Source organism: Vicia villosa, linkage group LG3 (assembly GCF_029867415.1).
Source record: "Vicia villosa cultivar HV-30 ecotype Madison, WI linkage group LG3, Vvil1.0, whole genome shotgun sequence".
In the NCBI taxonomy this organism is placed as follows: Eukaryota; Viridiplantae; Streptophyta; class Magnoliopsida; order Fabales; family Fabaceae; genus Vicia; species Vicia villosa.
Genome location: NC_081182.1, coordinates 82,074,341 through 82,091,934, shown reverse-complemented (window position 1 = coordinate 82,091,934; position 17,594 = coordinate 82,074,341). Strand labels below are relative to the sequence as shown.

The 17,594-nt window shown below is 35.5% G+C and overlaps 1 protein-coding gene across 1 annotated transcript; it reads right to left on the bottom strand.

The window, feature by feature from the left end:
- Nucleotides 1-15,166: 15,166 nt before the first annotated feature.
- Nucleotides 15,167-17,069, bottom strand: LOC131658412 (uncharacterized). The gene is made up of 3 exons (XM_058927707.1): nt 16,653-17,069; nt 16,090-16,574; nt 15,167-15,995 (listed from the first exon to the last, which is right to left on the bottom strand). Exons 1-3 carry the CDS (start codon nt 17,067-17,069, stop codon nt 15,167-15,169), a joined length of 1,731 nt encoding a protein of 576 aa, XP_058783690.1.
- Between the last annotated feature and the right edge of the window lie 525 nt (nt 17,070-17,594).

The following is a 17,594-nucleotide window of genomic DNA, read 5'->3' as shown; positions in this document are numbered from 1 at the left end:
CAGTTCATGTCTGACTGTTACATTAAATCCAGTTCCCGTCTGGTAGTTAGTTCCCATCTGACTGTTACATCAAAATTCAAATCATACTACAAAAACCTAGTTTCCAACCCTCGTGTTATGATTGGTGTATTTTCCGACCCACGTGTCGTGAGATTTCCAACCCTCATGTTGTGATAGGTGTGTTTTTCGACCCTCGAGTCGTGAGTCTCCAAACAGGTGAATCTTTTTCATGCAGGTACGCTTGTCAGAACCATGGCAGGTAATTCCGGTGATGCAGGTAAACTTGTCCGAACAAGGGCAAGTGATTCCAAATGGTGTAGGTGAAATTTGTCCGAACCAGGGCAGACGGTCCAAATGGTGTAGGTGAACTCGTCTGAACTAGGGCAAGTGATCCAAATGGTGTAGGTGAAATTTGTCCGAACAAGGGCAGAAGATCCAAATGGTGCAGGTGAGATTTGTCTGAACCAGGGCAGTGATCCAAATGGTGTAGGTGAAATTTGTCCGAACCAGGGCAAACGATCCAAATGGTGTAGGTGAAATTTGTCCGAACCAGGGCAAATGATCCAAATGGTGCAGGTGAGCTTGTCAGAACTATGACAAGTAATCCTATTGGTGCAGGTGAACTTGCTAGAGCTATAGCAAGTGATCCTTTCCGGGGTTCACAAACTACGGAAACTTACTAGAACTATAGTAAGTGGGGTTCACAAACTGCGAGTCGTCACTATTGAAAGTCATGTTTACCGATCACTTTAGTCCCTCGGCAATGATCAAAGGGTTTTACAAAGGTTTCTTCAATGGGGTTTATCACGTTAGTCCCTCGGCAGTGATCTACTTCAAAAAAAAAGGTGTTGCAAAGGGTTTCACAAGGGGTTTTACAACAAGATTTTCAAAAAAAAAAAAGTTTCTCAATTGGATTTATCACGTTAGTCCCTCGGCAGTGATCTCTTCCAAAACTACGATAGTAAGCAGGTATGGCTAACTGCGACGACTTACTAGAACTATAGTAAGCGGGTCATACCATCTACGATAAGCTTACTCCAACTGCGATAGCAAGCAGGTATGGCTAACTGCGACGACTTACTAGAACAATAGTAAGTGGGCCACACCATCTACAATAAGCTTGCTCCAACTACGATAGTGAGTAGGTACGGTCAATCGCGACGATTTACTAAATAGTAAGTGGACCTTACCATCTACGATAAACTCACTCCAACTACGATAGTAAGTAGGTGTGGCCGACCGCGACAACTTACCAGAGCTATGGTAAGTGGGCCACACCATCTGCGACAAACTTACTCAAACTACGATAGGGAGTGGGTATACCAACTGCGACGACTTACTAGAACTATAGTAAGTGGGTTACCTACGAACTGCAAACCCTCTAGCACTACGGCAAGTTAATTATCTTCTACACAACATTCATCACGTTAGTCCCTTGGCAGTGATCTCCTTCAAATCATCTCGCTGATTAATATCACGTTAGTCCCCTGGCAGTGATATAAAGCTACGTCTCTTTACAAATAGGGATTTATTTTCCCTGATCACAAGGTTTCTCAAATATTTCTTCAATTGGGTTTATCACGTTAGTCCCTCGGCAGTGATCTTCTCCAAAATCTCATCAATAACAAACAAGGTTCTATTTTTCTTTTCCAAAGTTACTAACTTCAAATAACATAACTAACAATCATGCATCATTCAATTAACATACCTCATTCATGCATAATGCATATGCATACATCGCTCTCATTTATTTTGAGAAGCTCACTGCATCATACATCGCATGCATCATAACATTGCATAAAATTCAAGTTGCCTTTTTAGGCCGTACTACAACCAAAGCAAGCAGTTCCTTTCAAAAGTATCTGCTTCACATCCAAGAAAAAGAGGGGTATTTACCTTGGATGGCATCCCTAATCCCATCTCCCGCAGAACTTCTTCCCAATAAATGCAAATTTCAGGGCATTCTCAGTGTTCAATCATCTTCTACCTTTAAATCACGATAGGCAGACGTGCCTATCTGATCCTTCAGGTTTAAGAATATTGAACAGGGGCAGCTGTCATACCCCAAAATTTGCCCTCCTCTATTCATCTTCAATGGCTCTAGGTTCAAAGGACCAATCAAGTCATTTTCTCCTAATCGAGGGTCTCAAAGCTAGGGTTTGCACTTCATCAAAGGATTTTGAATTTCTAAGGCCTCAAATGGATCTCAGGGTGTCTCATATGCCTCAAAGAATTTCCATGTCAAAAGTCAAGCTTCAAGTTCCAAGGTTTGCTCATTCAATGGCTCAGATGATCAATAATCGACTGTGTTGACCTGAAAGTCAACTATAGTCAAAATACAGTCAAACTTCAAGATTTTTGGTCAACATCAAGAATGTGAGGTTATATCCATCATTTGATCAAAGGTTGATCATGATCCATCAATAGAAACTCAGAAATGAACAAATGCAAAAGGTTCAAATTAGGGTTTCTTTAGGAGAAAGTCAACGCAACTTTGACTGACCATAACTTTCACATGGAGTATCAAAAATTTCCCAACCAAAGCCTATTCTCAAGGAAATTTCATCCTCTACAACTTTGACGTTGGGCCCAAGATAAAGAAATGCACCATTTGGGAGATATGGTCAAAGAGATTATAGGTCCTCCAAAAAGTTAACAAGAAACACCTTTCAGGTCAAAGCTCATAACTTGAGTTTGGGAACTTCAATCGAGATGAAACCAAAAAGGTCATTTAAAGGACTCTTTGAGCTTTCTAAAAAGTCCTAGAATGCATTCATAGGATTAAAATCGAGGGAGATACGAGGCGCACAAGTTGGTCGAAATCCAAGAAATGCATGAAACCCTAATGAGCAATTTTCACAATTTTGAATGGGTGGGCCAAACTTTTGAACTTCAAACATGTACATGGCCCATAATGTGACCTTTAAAATCCATCATCACATTTTTATCATATTTATTTATATTTTATTTGAATTTTGTTCACTTAAATATTAAATAAATTATGTAAAATATCAAGTAGTGAAATCAAGTTGCATGGATCCATTTATTATTATTCAAAGGTCCAAGAAATACCTCATGAAGGTCCAAAAAACGTGGTCATGTGTTATGGAGAGTTTCTTTCAAACTTAGAAAGAAAATATTGGATTTTTTGAACAAAAGTTATTCACTCTTCAAATGCAAGAAGACCAAGCCCAAAAGAACCCTAAGTCCATTCATATATATGCTGAAACATTCACTAATGAAGGGGAAACGAAAAAGAGGCAAGAAAATAAGGTTTGGCAAAGTTACAAAAAAGAAAGAAACTAGGGCAATTGGGGAAAAAGATTACAGCCACTCCCAAGGGGTTTAGAGCGTTCCTTCACGTTCCTTGAGCTTCCAGGAATCATCTCCAATCCTTACATGAACTCGAAGCTGTCTGGATCCTCTCCCATGGCTCTCACACGTGCATAACATTCATGAAGTTCGGGTTCTTAATTTTAAGGCTTTTAAATTGATTCTATGAGTGTATACTTGTTTATCATATTGTTTAAGACTGTTTTGAATCATTAGTTGTGAGTTTTAGCGCCGGAATCGAGACTTGCCATTGTTAGGGCAAGGTTTCGAGGAAGCTTCGAAACCATAGTTATAGGCCGTTTCAGGAAAAACTAATCGGTCCATTAGATTCGCAGCGTCGTGTTTAGTGAATCTGGGTGGTTCTTCCTTTCGTTTGATGTTTTTTTCAGGTGGCACGGAGGAGCATTCGTCGGAGATGGTGACCGGATGGACACTGTTCCGGTGACGTCGTTTTTCTTTGACTGGCGTGGCCTGCTTCTATTGGATGTTTTGGATCACCTGCGCGCACCGTTTCCTGATTGGTTGGTCAATCCTTCCAAAGTCCATTGCCTATATGTGATTGGTTCGTGTTGTATAATGGGGTCCAGGTTTGACTATGACTTCAAATTTCAACACAGGGTTTTGTTTACTTATTTAATATTTTTTATGAACACTATTATCAGCAAACAAAAGCGTCCCAGTTGGCAAAGTGAGTGTTGTGTAACTCTATGAACAGGGGTTCGATCCCCAGTGGCTCACTATTTTGTTTTTTTTTTCTTATTTGTGTGAGAGACATCATCTTCCGATTCAGTACACTTCACGCGTAGGCACATGTCATACACCATCAACCAAAGACCCTTGGATCATAACAATGCTTGATCCAGCGCCCCCATATGCACAAGTCTACCATGGAGCTGCAAGTGGCTACAACACAGATTCAAACCTCAGGTTTTTTATATATAATTTTTTATTTTTGTATTTAATTGCTTAGATTATACATATATTAATATGTTTAGCTTAATCAATTAATATAATTAGGATTATGATAAAATTAGGATTAGGGTTATATTAGGTTTTAGGATTTATTTTCCCGATTATTTTGATTGCTCAATTTAATTTATTTTAATCTAACTTTAGTTATAAAAATCACAACAACCCTAGAACGGCTATATAAGATATTAGGGTTTGTCGAATCCCATTAGTTTTTTAGCCGAAATCTTAGGATTTAATTTATTATTCGTTTCGACCGTATTAATCGACCGCGATGGGTAATAATCGATCATTTAATTATCAATTAAATTAATATAATTAAAATAACATTATTCTGCTAAATGGTTTTGACCAAAGCTATTGGTTACGATGATTAGCACTTTCCCCTTTAAAAATTCGTTATTATTTTTAATCAAATCTATTGATTACGAGGAGTAACGATAATTAAAATACGCACATTTGCTATTCGTGATAATCGAATCTATCGATTATAGTGGTTAGCAATCCTCCCTTTAATCCGTTAGCCGTGGTAATCAAACCTATTGATTATTGCAACTAATGGTAACATATTAAAATCAGGGTTGTACGCCCAAAACATCTAAAACACACTAAACCACGATACTACGGATTTTCATCCTTTCCAATCAGGCAATTCAAAATTCCTTTCAAATTGCAAACTACGATAGGCCATTCAAAAAGCCTTCAAACTATTCAAATTCTAATTCTAAGGCGTACAACCCTGTGCCCGAACTACGTAGACTCTGATCCTTCATAAGGAGGTACGTAGGCACTTGGCAACAAGGCGATTCCCCCTCCTCCAAATCTTAATCATGTCAATAATTAAGCCTTTAACCCTATTAACTATCTGTTGCCTTTCTCTATGTTTTTTGCCATAACCTTCATCTTTGCAATGTTAACCTTTAGGAAAGGGTTTTGGGTGCCTAACACCTTCCCTTAACCCGAATATAGTATCTTACCCTAAATCTCTTAACCATTAAAGGTTTCCTATTCGCCTTGGTAGAATAGGTGGCGACTCTAAAAGCTTTAATTTTAGGGCAGGTTGCTACAACAAGGACTCCAAAAAGGTCCAAGAGGAAAACTGAGAATATGTCACTCCAATTAAGAAGAAAAGAATTTTAAATAAAAAGGAGGATGTTTTGATTAAAACGAAGTCTACTGGAAAGGGAAAGGAAGCTGATAACAAGTATATCAGCAAAGAGAACACTATTCTAAATAGAAAGAAGGTCCTTGAGGGAGAAGTTATTGAATAGGACGTCACCGATAATCCTGATGACATGTCGGTCCCCATTGCCAAAAAAATAAAAATTGTTTTTGGAGGTATGAAACTACTTGGTAATGTCCCTGTAGTGCCCTTAAACACCATCTCCCTCTACTTAGAGGAAAATGTCTTAAAGTGGAAGTATGTCTTCAAGAAGCGCATTACACCAGAAAGAGAGATGTCAAAAGAAGTACTAAAATATTCAAGAATCATGGAGTTATTAGAGGACGCATATGTCAGGAAGATTGTGATTGATATTGGCTTGTGTTACCCTAGGCTTGTGAAAGAATTCATTTTAAACTTGCCTAAGGGTTTCAATGATGCTGGAAGTGCTGAGTTAAGAAAAGTCCTTATGCGTGAAAATTGTTTTGGATTCTCCCTAGCCATTATAAATAAGTATGTGGGCAGAGAGAGACTCATAAATCGAAGTCTTGAAAGTCTACTTTACCAAATAGGAACTAGAGAAGCTTTTGATTTTGAGGAGTAGGTATTTGATAAAATGTGGAAACAAGTTGAGTCTTTTGCAATTAAGCTTCCTATTGCATATCCATATTTGATATGTGGTATTTTGATTAAGAAAATACCTAATATTTTGACTTATGATGATGCAATTGGTGTTCCCCCGAAGAGGATGAAATATAAGTGAAAATGAAAAACATGAAAGCAATGAAGACGGAGAGGATGTGGGATATGAGGTTGGTTCCAGTGTTGGTGACTCTCAGTGAAGTATGTTTGATGATTAAGTTATTTTTTGGTTCCTTTGATGAAGTGATTTCGTAAGTCTTATGTATGGTAGGATATTGGTTTCGTTCTTTTCTTCCCCTATGTGAAATTTTATTTCTGGTGATGTCATTGCCCTTGAGTGGATTGAATGTTTGGTATTTTTTCCTATGTTGAGTTGTATATATGGTTTTTCTGGTTTTATGTTTTTGTATGCCCATAAGGGTAGGATAATTTGTCTACATATGATATGGGGAGTAAAATGTACTTTCCAATTTTCTACCAATGCAAGTGATTTCTTCATCAAGATGCGGTCCCTATTTTTCAACATGTTTCTTAGTAGATTTGATGCTCTCTAATGTTAGTAAACATGTTTTATATATAAGTATTGAGACTTATCTAGAAGAATGTACGTAACATTTTTCTCAAATGAGGAGTTTGTTATTACATGTGATTGGAAATATTTTATAAATAACATGTGAAGCAAGATATTCTCTTAAGTTGTGAGACATCCTACACTTTAGTGCAAAGCAACATGTTAAGCAAAATGTCTTGCATTATATAATACGTCTTGTCTCACTTTGTTTGCTTAATCGCGCTTTAATTTTATTTTCTTTTATGTCCAATCAAAGATGTGATTGATTATGCACATTTTATTTTAAGAAAAATTTCATATGAATCTATTTTAGCAAGATTATTTTTTTATATTTTCAATAGATTCAGATTTTTGTCAAAATTTGATTCAATCAAGATTTGCAATCAACATTATGAAGAATATTCATATGCACTTTTAGAAGTTCGACCTCTTTCAAATAAAAAACAATTATGGGCCTTTCAAGCTGGACTTATGTTGCTATTTAAAGATTTGTTCTCCTTTGTGAAGAGCAAGATCTTGCACTACTAAGCTTGACATGTTTTATTATACTCAATCTTTGCTTGTTTTGTAATACCTTATTCTCGTGCCATATTTTCAAGTTAAGAGAATAGAGTATTTAAGTTGTATTAGTTTTTCTTCATTCATATACTTTTGTAATTGTGTGAACACTTTGGAGAGTGTTTCAATGAAAGTGAGAGCAATTTCAGATTCAGAGCGAGCCTAGATCGAAGTTCACAGATAGTATTGGGAAAAGAGACATGGAACTGAGAGAGTTCAAATTGGATTGATTTGTACTTTTAACTATTAAGAGTTAATTTCTTTTCATTGGATTAGTGCCCTCCAGACGTATAGATGCAGAACTGGATTATCAATTTCTGTGTTATTTATATTTTATTTTTATTCTTTTTGTCACACCTAGTCATTGTCATACACATTGTTTTAACATTATGTCTGACATCTTGTCAACAGTCAAACAACATTTCGAATAGATTCAATTCGATGTATAATATACCTTTTAAAATACAAGGAAAACAAAATTACATAATTGATATTCAACGTTTTTTAAATTTAGGGTTAATACCTATTTTCACCCCTGCCATATAGGGTTGGTTTGAAAAATCCCCCTGCCAAAAAAAAAGTTGCAAGAATTCCCCTAACAATTGAAGATTCTCTCGTTTTAAACCTTGTAAAAATTTTATTTTTAAAACCAACCTTGCCACTTGAAGGACTCTATCATTTTGAACCCTGTAAATTTTTTTTTTTAGTCAAACCAACCCAGACTGTCATATTCCAGAGGGTTTAAAATGACATTATCTACAAGATTATAGGGTTTCAAATGACTAAATCTTCAAATGGCAAGGTTGGTTTTAAAAATAAAAATCTTACAAGGTTTAAAACGAGAGAATCTTCAAATGTTAGGGGAATTCTTGCAACTTTTTTTTGGCAGGGGGATTTTTCAAACCAACCCCATATGGCAGGGATGAAAATAGGTATTAACCCTTGCATGATCGATAATATTGTGGTATAAAATTCTTTAATAGGTAAAATCTCAACTCTCCCACACACATTTTTCTGTTCCAGATAACTAGAGCTGTCAAAATGGACTATCCGGTCCTAAACAGGGCCCTGGCAGACCCTAGACTTTTTAGGGCTGGGCCAAAAAGGTCATGTGTAATATGGGCTCGAGATTTACTACCTGGGCCCGGCCGTGGATGTACTTCGGGCTACCCGACCCTAAATGGGCTTTTTTATTTAAAAATTAAAATAAAAACTCCATAATATTTATTATAAATAAAATTAAAAATTATGTTACTTTAAACATAATATATTTTTAAGCACTATATTATCTCTTATAAATACTATAATGTGTTTCTAAATATAATATATGTCTAAATTATATAAAATAATACATGAATATTAATTATAAGAGAATAACTAATATAATACGATGAAAAAATGTTAATTATATTAATGTAAAATATTTAAAAGAGAAAGATTAAATAGAATAAAGATAAAATTTATTGAAGAGAGAAAAATCAATATGCTATTTTGGAGTAAGATAATATAAATATTAAAATATTTTTTAAAAATTTATAATTATGCGGGCCTAATGGGCTACCCACAGCCCATATGAGATAGCCCTAATGGGTAGCAGACTTTTCAGAGCTGGGTTAAAAAGGCCTTGAAAAATATGAACTATAATTTTAAAGCCCAAACCCTATGATTTTTTGGGCTTGACGGACCAGCCCATATGAGTTGGCGCATTTTAACATTTCTATACAAATAACACATTAAATAACACATTAAGTTTTGTTTGTCCATAAAACAATATTGCAACCATCACCATTGAGAGGCACAAAAACATACACCAATGACAAAACCACATTCATGTATACATGTCTTGGACAAGCTTGCACGTAAAGTATATGACTATCTTAATATCAAAACAGGTAAACAAAAAAATCTAAGTAATAAGTTGTTGAAAATAGCTAGATATAGTAAACTTTGTTTGTGAGTGAAACCCCCAGAGATTAAAAAGTCATGACAAACTTAAAGCACTAAGACTTTCTCCTAGTAGTAAACCTATAAGAAGAACATGATGCAACATATTTGACTTGGAGGGTGGTGCAGTTGGAGGTGTGAAGGAGAATATTGTATATCAAATTAACGCCAAAATAATATGCTTCAATTTATTTTAACCCTTTACGCCATTTATTCTTTGCATGGTTGAGAAACCTTCAATGGCGTTTGTTGAACATTTGTCCTGGTGCATTTTGTTCTGTAGCATATTTTCTAATTACTCATAGTATAGTCTAGTATATATGCATCTTTAAATATTTCTACTGGTATGTTTCTTCGTGTTGTTGCTTTCAGGATCGTCTTGGAGGGTGTGCAAGACGGCATACCGTACAGATCTCAAAATTTTGACTGTTAAACTGTAACTAAATAAGGTCTCTAATTCTTTTATCATGGTTGAACAATGACTAATCTACGCAGAATCTCTTAAAACTTCAGACGGTTCTGATTGCTTCGAACATAAGCTACACGTTGTCAAACCTAAGATTATTAAATTTAATTATCAAGTGTCAACATCTATATTAAACAACAAAGGTGAATATGAGAGAGACCATATTAAATTTTCTTCTTTAACACGTATTATTCCTTTTCCAGTTTCTTGTTCATGTGTTGCAAAGCAAAAACGTCCTAATTGTATTTGTTAGTAAACGATTCATACACACAAAAGGTTTGATGTTAGAAGAGAAAGGATCTTGTCGGGGACTTAGATTGTGTGTTGAAATGATATTGGAAGGGACCAATGACGTTTTATAGGTTTAGTTATATAATATCATGTTTCGATTTCAGTGTCAGCTAAACAACTGATTTGCTTGCTGAAATGGGTTTCCAACCAATACATGCATAAAAAGTTAAAAATAGAGTTCAAGGTCACCTACTTATATTGGCTGCTTATTCTAACACAGTTTCCAGGAATGTGCATCTTTGTCTGTCTCCTATAAAGGGGTATTATTTTCAATCTACTAAGCTTTAAGGACACACTTCCAACTAAATATAGATCCGTATCTATCTCATTCTAATACCTTACAAAGCCTACCTGGGTTCATTTGGGTAAAGTTGCCTACATAATAGTACTATATGTATTATATCACCTGAAATCTTATAATTCATATAAGGGTTGGGTATTGGAAAAATTTCAAGCCTCACGAGTTAGTTAAGAAGTCTCGCGAGTTAGTTAAGGATAGAGTGTTGAAAGAGTTTAAATTAAGGAAAACTCTCATCTTATAAATCTGTTTTATAAAGATGAATTAGGACAAATTCTAATATGATATTAGAGTCTACCAATCATATTATGGACTGTCCACCGTTTATATCCATGCATCAAGTTAGAGTGTTGAAAGAATTTATATAAAATGACACTTCTTATCTTACAAACCGACTTATAAAGGATGAGTTAGACAAAACCCTATTAAATATGAATTAGTTTTTTAAAAAATAATATCTAATTTTATAGCTTTGATTCGGGTTATAATTTATGGTTTGAAACACTATTTTTTTAATAATAGTACATAAATCATTATTTTTTTTTTAAATTCATTTAATAACTATGCTGGACTAAATTTAAAATTTAATATGATATACTTGTTTGAGAAAGGATCTCACTATTTATAATTCTTTTAAAACTTTTATTATCAACGCGAGATTTAGTTTAAGGGTACATGTTATATTAACATTAATAAAAGAAGAAAGTAAACAGGAGTTATGACTAAGAAACTAAACGGGAGTGGACGTTGACAAAATAGTGATGTATTAATAACTTGTGTGATGCTCCATTGATAACCTACTTAGAATCAATCACCAAGAGAAAACTTCTCTGACCTTCCTTTGCTCCAAGGAAAGCTTCACTTCACTAGGGTCTTACCAAATTCAAGTAAGCTAACTGCTTTTCTAAATGATGATTGCAAAGTGTTTCTAAGAAAATCATAGTTTACACCACACACAAACTTTGAGCCGGCAAGATGCTACTAAAATTCTACTACTCTACCCGTCCCAAAATAAATAAATAATTTTGATCATTACAACCTGAATAGAAAATCTTAATTTGTTAGAGGTTTCTCATTACATAAATTTTTAATAGTTCACTAACACTAAATTTTCAAAATTGCCCCTCTCGTTCCATTCGAATAGAACAATTTAGACGAACCTCAATACAACACATCAATTTTACACCCGAAAAGTACAAACGAATATGTCTGGATAGTGTTCTTTAGATGGGGCGTTCGAATAATATTATTCAGATATACCTTTTAGATACACCTTTTATGATCAAACGAAACTTAGTTCCTTCCCCCATTAAAGAACTTTTGAAATCAAAATAGCAAGTAGCTCGATAACATCGTCAATAAGCACTCTCTACATGAATATTCAATTAGCCTACTTTCTATTCTTTATGATTCAAACTAATTTCTTTAATAAATTATGGTCATTCATGACAGCACCATTTGAACAATACTCATTATGCTTAACCGCTTCAAATAATCCTCATCATATTACTTTTTGTACTGGTAAAAAAATATAGGTGTGTATGTCCCACTACAAGGGCAAGGAGACTCAAAGACCTTATTAGATTTATAACACGATATGGTGGTTAGGGTTTCTCCGCGATGACGAGAAGCCCTATAATATGGTGTTTTTATGTCGTTTAGGAGACATGCTCACGTGAGGTGAGAGACTCTACTGATGACCGATGATGCTTGGTAGCAAACATATAATTATCGGCAGTCATGTATTAAGGTTGTAGTGAGTGTAGAGCTCTTTAGAGTATAGAGAATGTGTATTACTTAAGGTTTGTCTTCTCTCCTTAAGGGGAGATGTATTTTGTTAGTTATATGGTTTTTGTAATTGATATAATTTTGCTAAAACATGGTTCTTATCTGATGTCGGGCAAGATGTTGAAACATCTTATTCTATTGTCATAACAGACTCTATTGTTATGTGTTTTGACAGATGTTCTGCCAGATATTGTGACATCCCACACCAGAACGTCCTGACAGTTCAGACTGGTTTTTGTAACCTTGAAATATTTGATTGAAAAATATGAAAATCTGATATATTCAGGTAATCATTACAGGCGCAGACAATCAAGGGATGATTAGGACAAATGCATATTATTCTCTGTTTTTAGAAAAAGAATCTTTGAGATTTCTTTTAGAAAACTAATATTTAATTTGATTTGATTTGTTCCTAATTTGTGAAAATATTTTGCAATTGTTTTTAGAAAGGAGAAGATTGGATTCAGTTTAAAGTCCAAACTCATTTTGCAAGTATCTATAAAAAGGAACTTAGGAAACCTAGTTTGTCAAGCATTCACACAAGGAAAACCGTGGGTGTAATAAGGATTGTTGTTTTGGGAGTCTCTCAAGTTTTCGTATGTTATTTTCTTTTGTGTCACTCATGTATCTTTTAATACATTGAGGTAGATGTGTGCTCTCACTCTTGAAGATTTTAAGCAAGAAAGTTGAGTATTGTTCTTGATCAAAACTTTTAAGCAAGATCAAGTATTGTTCTTAGTTAGGGTGTTTTACTAAGTATTTTTATTGGAAGGTGTAATCTTTCTATTTGAGTTCCCTTGGTCACAGGGTGTGTGACTGTTTTATCACTGCGGTGATTAGAGGTGGGTTGTCGACTTCCCAGGTATAGATGTCGATTTCTAGGCAGAAGTAGCGTTGGGTAATGATTAGGCGAGAAGTTATAAACTAAGGATGTTTAGGCTTTGAATTAATATCGGTGATAATGGACTTCCTTCCTGTCTTGGTAGCCCCCATATTAGGTGTTGTTTGCACTGAACCGAGTTAACAATTCATTGCTTCTATTCAGTATAATAGAAAATCAAACCCCCAATTATTCCAATCGGTTGGTTAATTCATACAAGAATACTTGTGATACAAATCGAGCCATTGTCTCTAACTACAGATATGAGACTCGCGATCTGCAAAGGGGAGTTGGTCAGCGCGTAAATCAGGGTGCGATGCGACGGCAGGGCTGCGATATGAGAGAAGCGGCGCGGAGGGCGGCAGCGTGTGTGGGATCGGCAGCGGCGTGTGCAAGATCGGCGCCGGTAGTGGGTTTCGTTGTCTTGTTTAACGAGTTTAGTTTTTTATTGTTGTGACTGTTTGCTGCTGTTTCGATTAGTTTAGAGTATATTGACATGTTTAGAGTTGAATTTGAAGGTATTTGATATTAAGAGTGTTGAGTTTGTTATGTTTTAAAGCTTCTTGTTCCTTTTGAAAATCTTTTATGGTTGTTTGAGTTAAGGCTGGATTTTTGGGAAACCTTGAAAAAAGGTATGGAGAATATTTTAGAGTCAAGTTTTAGTTATTCAATATGCTAGAGTTATGTTTGAGAACCAAATGAGTTGAAATTGAGATTTTAGAGTTAACCTTGTTATGTTTAGAGATAAGTTGATTTTGTTTAGAGTTATTAAGAGTTAAGGATAGAGTACGCCTTGTAACCCTTAATTTTTAAATAAAAAGTGTAGGAGTTCTTATTGTAACACCCCATTTCCCCAACGTAAAATAAATAATAAATCAGAGTAATTATAAATTCAAGGCTTAATACTCAATTTGGTCCTCTACCTATACACTAGGGTCCAATTTGGTCCTTTACCTTTTAAAAGTTTCAAGTTGGTCCCATACGTTTCCAAAACGTATTCACGTTGGTCTTATCCGTTAAAATGCTTCAAACGGTGTTAACATTTGATGACATGGCACATGAGATGGATCAATCACTGTTCATTATCTCTATTATAACTTGGGTTCGTATTGCAATTTTAGAAGAATCCCAAATCCTCAAACCTAAAATCCTGTAACTCAATCTTGTTACAAATTGACATCAAAATTGCACAACAAAGCATGAGTTCTGGGCGCATTTCATCCTCAACATGCAGAAATGTGATTGATTCGCAAGTTTACACAGGATTTGCGAAACTTCTATGCGTGTGTGGAGACGAAGCAATACTGCGTAGGGCGAAAACCGTTAACAACTATGGAAAGCTATTCTGGGGATGCAAGCATTTTAAGGTACTACGAGTTCTATTATTGCTCTAAAGTATCCTTTTTTTTTGTTGTAACCATAACCATCGTTCCCAATATCGTCACAGGGGCATTCCAATTCTGGGTGTGGTTATTTCGAATGGTTCCATGAAGAATGTAGAGATGAGAAGGAAGAAACCTTGATGAAGCATGAATGGAAGATACAAGTGATGAGCCAAGAGATGGAAGCTGTCAGGAAAGAGACCGAAAGTTTGAAGTTGAAAACATTGGAATTGGGGGAGCTAATTGAGAAGACAAAGAAATGGAAGAGCATTTGGAATTGTTTTGTCTGTGTCCTGTTTTTAGCTCTTGTAATTAAGATGGTCTAGATATGTCTGTGTCCTGTTTTTAGCTCTTGTTTTAAGACATGTATTCTGCAAGATGTGCTGCTTATAAGCATAGTATCTTGCTAGAAATGATTGTAATGTTATTAATGTTTTGAAATGAATTTTGAGACAATATTTTGAGACATGTATTTTGCAATATGTTATTAGACTTAACTTGTGTCTTCAACACCCTCTTGAACTGGTGTGACACTTAACTTGAAATATGTTATTACACCTAACTTGCAAGATGTATATGAGGTACTCAAAACAGAAATACCAAGAAAAATAGACTAAATGATCCATTACATTAAAACAGAAATGAACCATTACATTAAAACAGAAATACCATGTTCAAAATATACTAACAGACTAAATGAACCATTACATTAAAACAGAAATGAACCATTACATTAAAACAGAAATACCATGTTCAAAATATACTAACAGACTAAATGAACCATTACATTGAAACAGCACATGTTCAAAGTAGACACTAGTCAAACATTACATAAAACAACCCAAAACATGAACCAAAATATAGTAAACAGACCCTAACAGACTAAATGCCCTTCTTAGTATTGTTTCTTTTTGTAGGAGTGGTCCTCCTAGTGGTAGGACCAACTGCATTTTGAGATGCACTAAGCCTTGTTGTTGGACCCACATGTGCTGGTTTCCTAAATGGTATCTTGTGTGGCCTAGCTGTTGACATCTTTTTATGAGCCCCTAGTGTAGGTGGTGCCCTTAATGGTTGTACAAGTTGAGATGCTTGTTGTGTCTGAGATCCTTGTGTCGTTGAAGCTTGTGTTGGCTGAGATCCTTGTGTCCTTGAAGCTTGTCTTGGTTGAGATCCTTGTGTTGGTTGAGATCCTTGTGTCCTTGAAGCTTGTGTTGGCTGAGATCCTTGTGTCCTTGAAGCTTGTCTTGGTTGAGATCCTTGTGGTGGTTGAGTCCTCTTGCAGGTGGATTTGTTGTGCCCAGTTTGCCTACACCTTGTGCACTTCATTATCATACTTGTCTTCCTCATTTTCCTATCTGTCCCATCAATTTCACCAGCCTCACGATTCCTCCTCTTCTTAGGCCTACCAGGCATTTTCTTGTACTTTGGTGGCTGGACATCTGGGAACTCTGTTCTGACCCATAAATTTGTTCCATTTACTGGATAAATAATAGGCTCATAAACAGACATATACCTAGCCTTTTTATAAAAGTCAAGAATGAAGTCTTCAACATGTAAACCTCTACTCTTCAATGCAGCAATAGCATGCACACAAGGAAGCCCTGTTAGTTGCCACTTCCTACATATGCAGTTGCATTCCTTTAGGTTGACAGAAAAAATGTCACCTGGGTTCTCAATGTCCCTAACCTCATAAATGAATTCAACTGACATCCTATGTACAAAAAATACAACAGAAAATGAATAGCAAAAAAATACATAATCAGAAAATGAATAACAAAAAATACATAATTAGAAACTTAAGTTACCTAACAATCCATGAATTTGTGCAAGAACTTGTTCTCTCCACTTTTTTATTTATGTTTGGCAATACATCTTCATCACTTAAGTTAAGGAATTTAACCCTATTTGTTGCCCATTTCTCCATTATGTAGCCCCTAATTTCTTCTAGCATTGTCACAATTGGCTTACCTCTAGATTCCACAATGACACTGTTGAAGGCTTCAGACATGTTGTTCAACACTGTATCAGACTTTGAAGTTGTCCTAAAATAAGACTTACTCCAAAATCTAGGTGGAGTCTGCATCATATGCTTGTATGCCTCATCATTTATCTGCCTCATACCTCTCATCTCCTTTTCCCATGCTTGTGGGTAAGTTGCCCTAGCTGCTCTCCAGATTATCTCCTTCAACATTTTTCCTGGGAACTTTTTTCTAAAGTTGTTGTATAAGTGCCTAACACAGAACCTTTGTTCCACATTTGGAAGCAACTCATCCATTGCAGGAAGTAGACCCTGTAACATAAAAAACAGAGTAGATCAGTAATCAATGTAAATACAATTTAACAGAGTAGGTAAATTATGGAATGGTACCTTTTGCTGGTCAGAAATGAATGTGTAGGTTCTACATTCTTCTCTGCCACCTAGGTCATCAATGAGAAGTTGCAAGAACCATAACCAACTATCCTTTGTTTCCCCTTCTACAACAGCAACTGCAATAGGTAACATCTGATCATTTGGATCAGTCCCAATAGCTGCTAAGATCTGACCTCCACATAATCCTTTTAGAAAGCAACCATCAAGACCAATAATAGGCCTACACAGCTTGAAACTTTGCTTACAAGCAGCATAACATACATATAACCTCTTGAAAAAAGGCCTTGTATCTTCAGCACCCTCTTGAGCTGGTGTGACACTTAACTTAACAGTAGAACCAGGATTTGTCCTCAGTATCTCATGACAATAATCATATAACCTTGTGTAATCCCCTATAAATGAACCATCAACCATGTCCCTAGCTAAACTTCAGTCCCTAATTGCCTTTGTCTTACACACCCCCACATTCCATTTCTTTATAGCCTTTTCTTTAATGTCTTTAACTTTCAACTTAGGATTAGATTTCAATGAATTCTGTAACCTTGTGCTGAGCCACTTAGTAGACATCAATGGTACATTGAACTCTCTAGAACAATTGTGTGTATCAACAAGTTTTCTAATTTGCCAAGTCTCCTCATTAGGCAGCTTTCCACAATAAGCCTCCCATTTGCAGCCTTCTTTACATTCAACCTTCACTCTCAACTTGTCATTTTTTACAAACTTAAGAGCTCTACCAGTTTGAACAGAATAGGTTCTAATAGCTTCTTTAAAATCATTCTTGGAGTTAAAAAAATTTCCCAATTCCCATTTATATTGAGACATGTCTTTTAATAACTTGAAAATAGGATACTTCTTCTTTCTTATGTTACCAGTATCCTCACAATCACTATCCTTAGAATCACTATCACACCCACTATCTAATTCTTCATTATCATTGTT

What these genes read in the sequence shown, in the direction of transcription:
- LOC131658412 (XM_058927707.1), bottom strand. Translation starts at nt 17,069, where the DNA reads ATGGTTGATGGTTCATTTATAGGGGATTACACAAGGTTATATGATTAT. An exon ending in TCATTTCTGACCAGCAAAAG is followed by an intron (nt 16,575 to 16,652) that starts GTACCATTCCAT and finishes TTTATGTTACAG; the next exon opens with GGTCTACTTCCTGCAATGGA. An exon ending in ACAAATTCATGGATTGTTAG is followed by an intron (nt 15,996 to 16,089) that starts GTAACTTAAGTT and finishes TTTTGTACATAG; the next exon opens with GATGTCAGTTGAATTCATTT.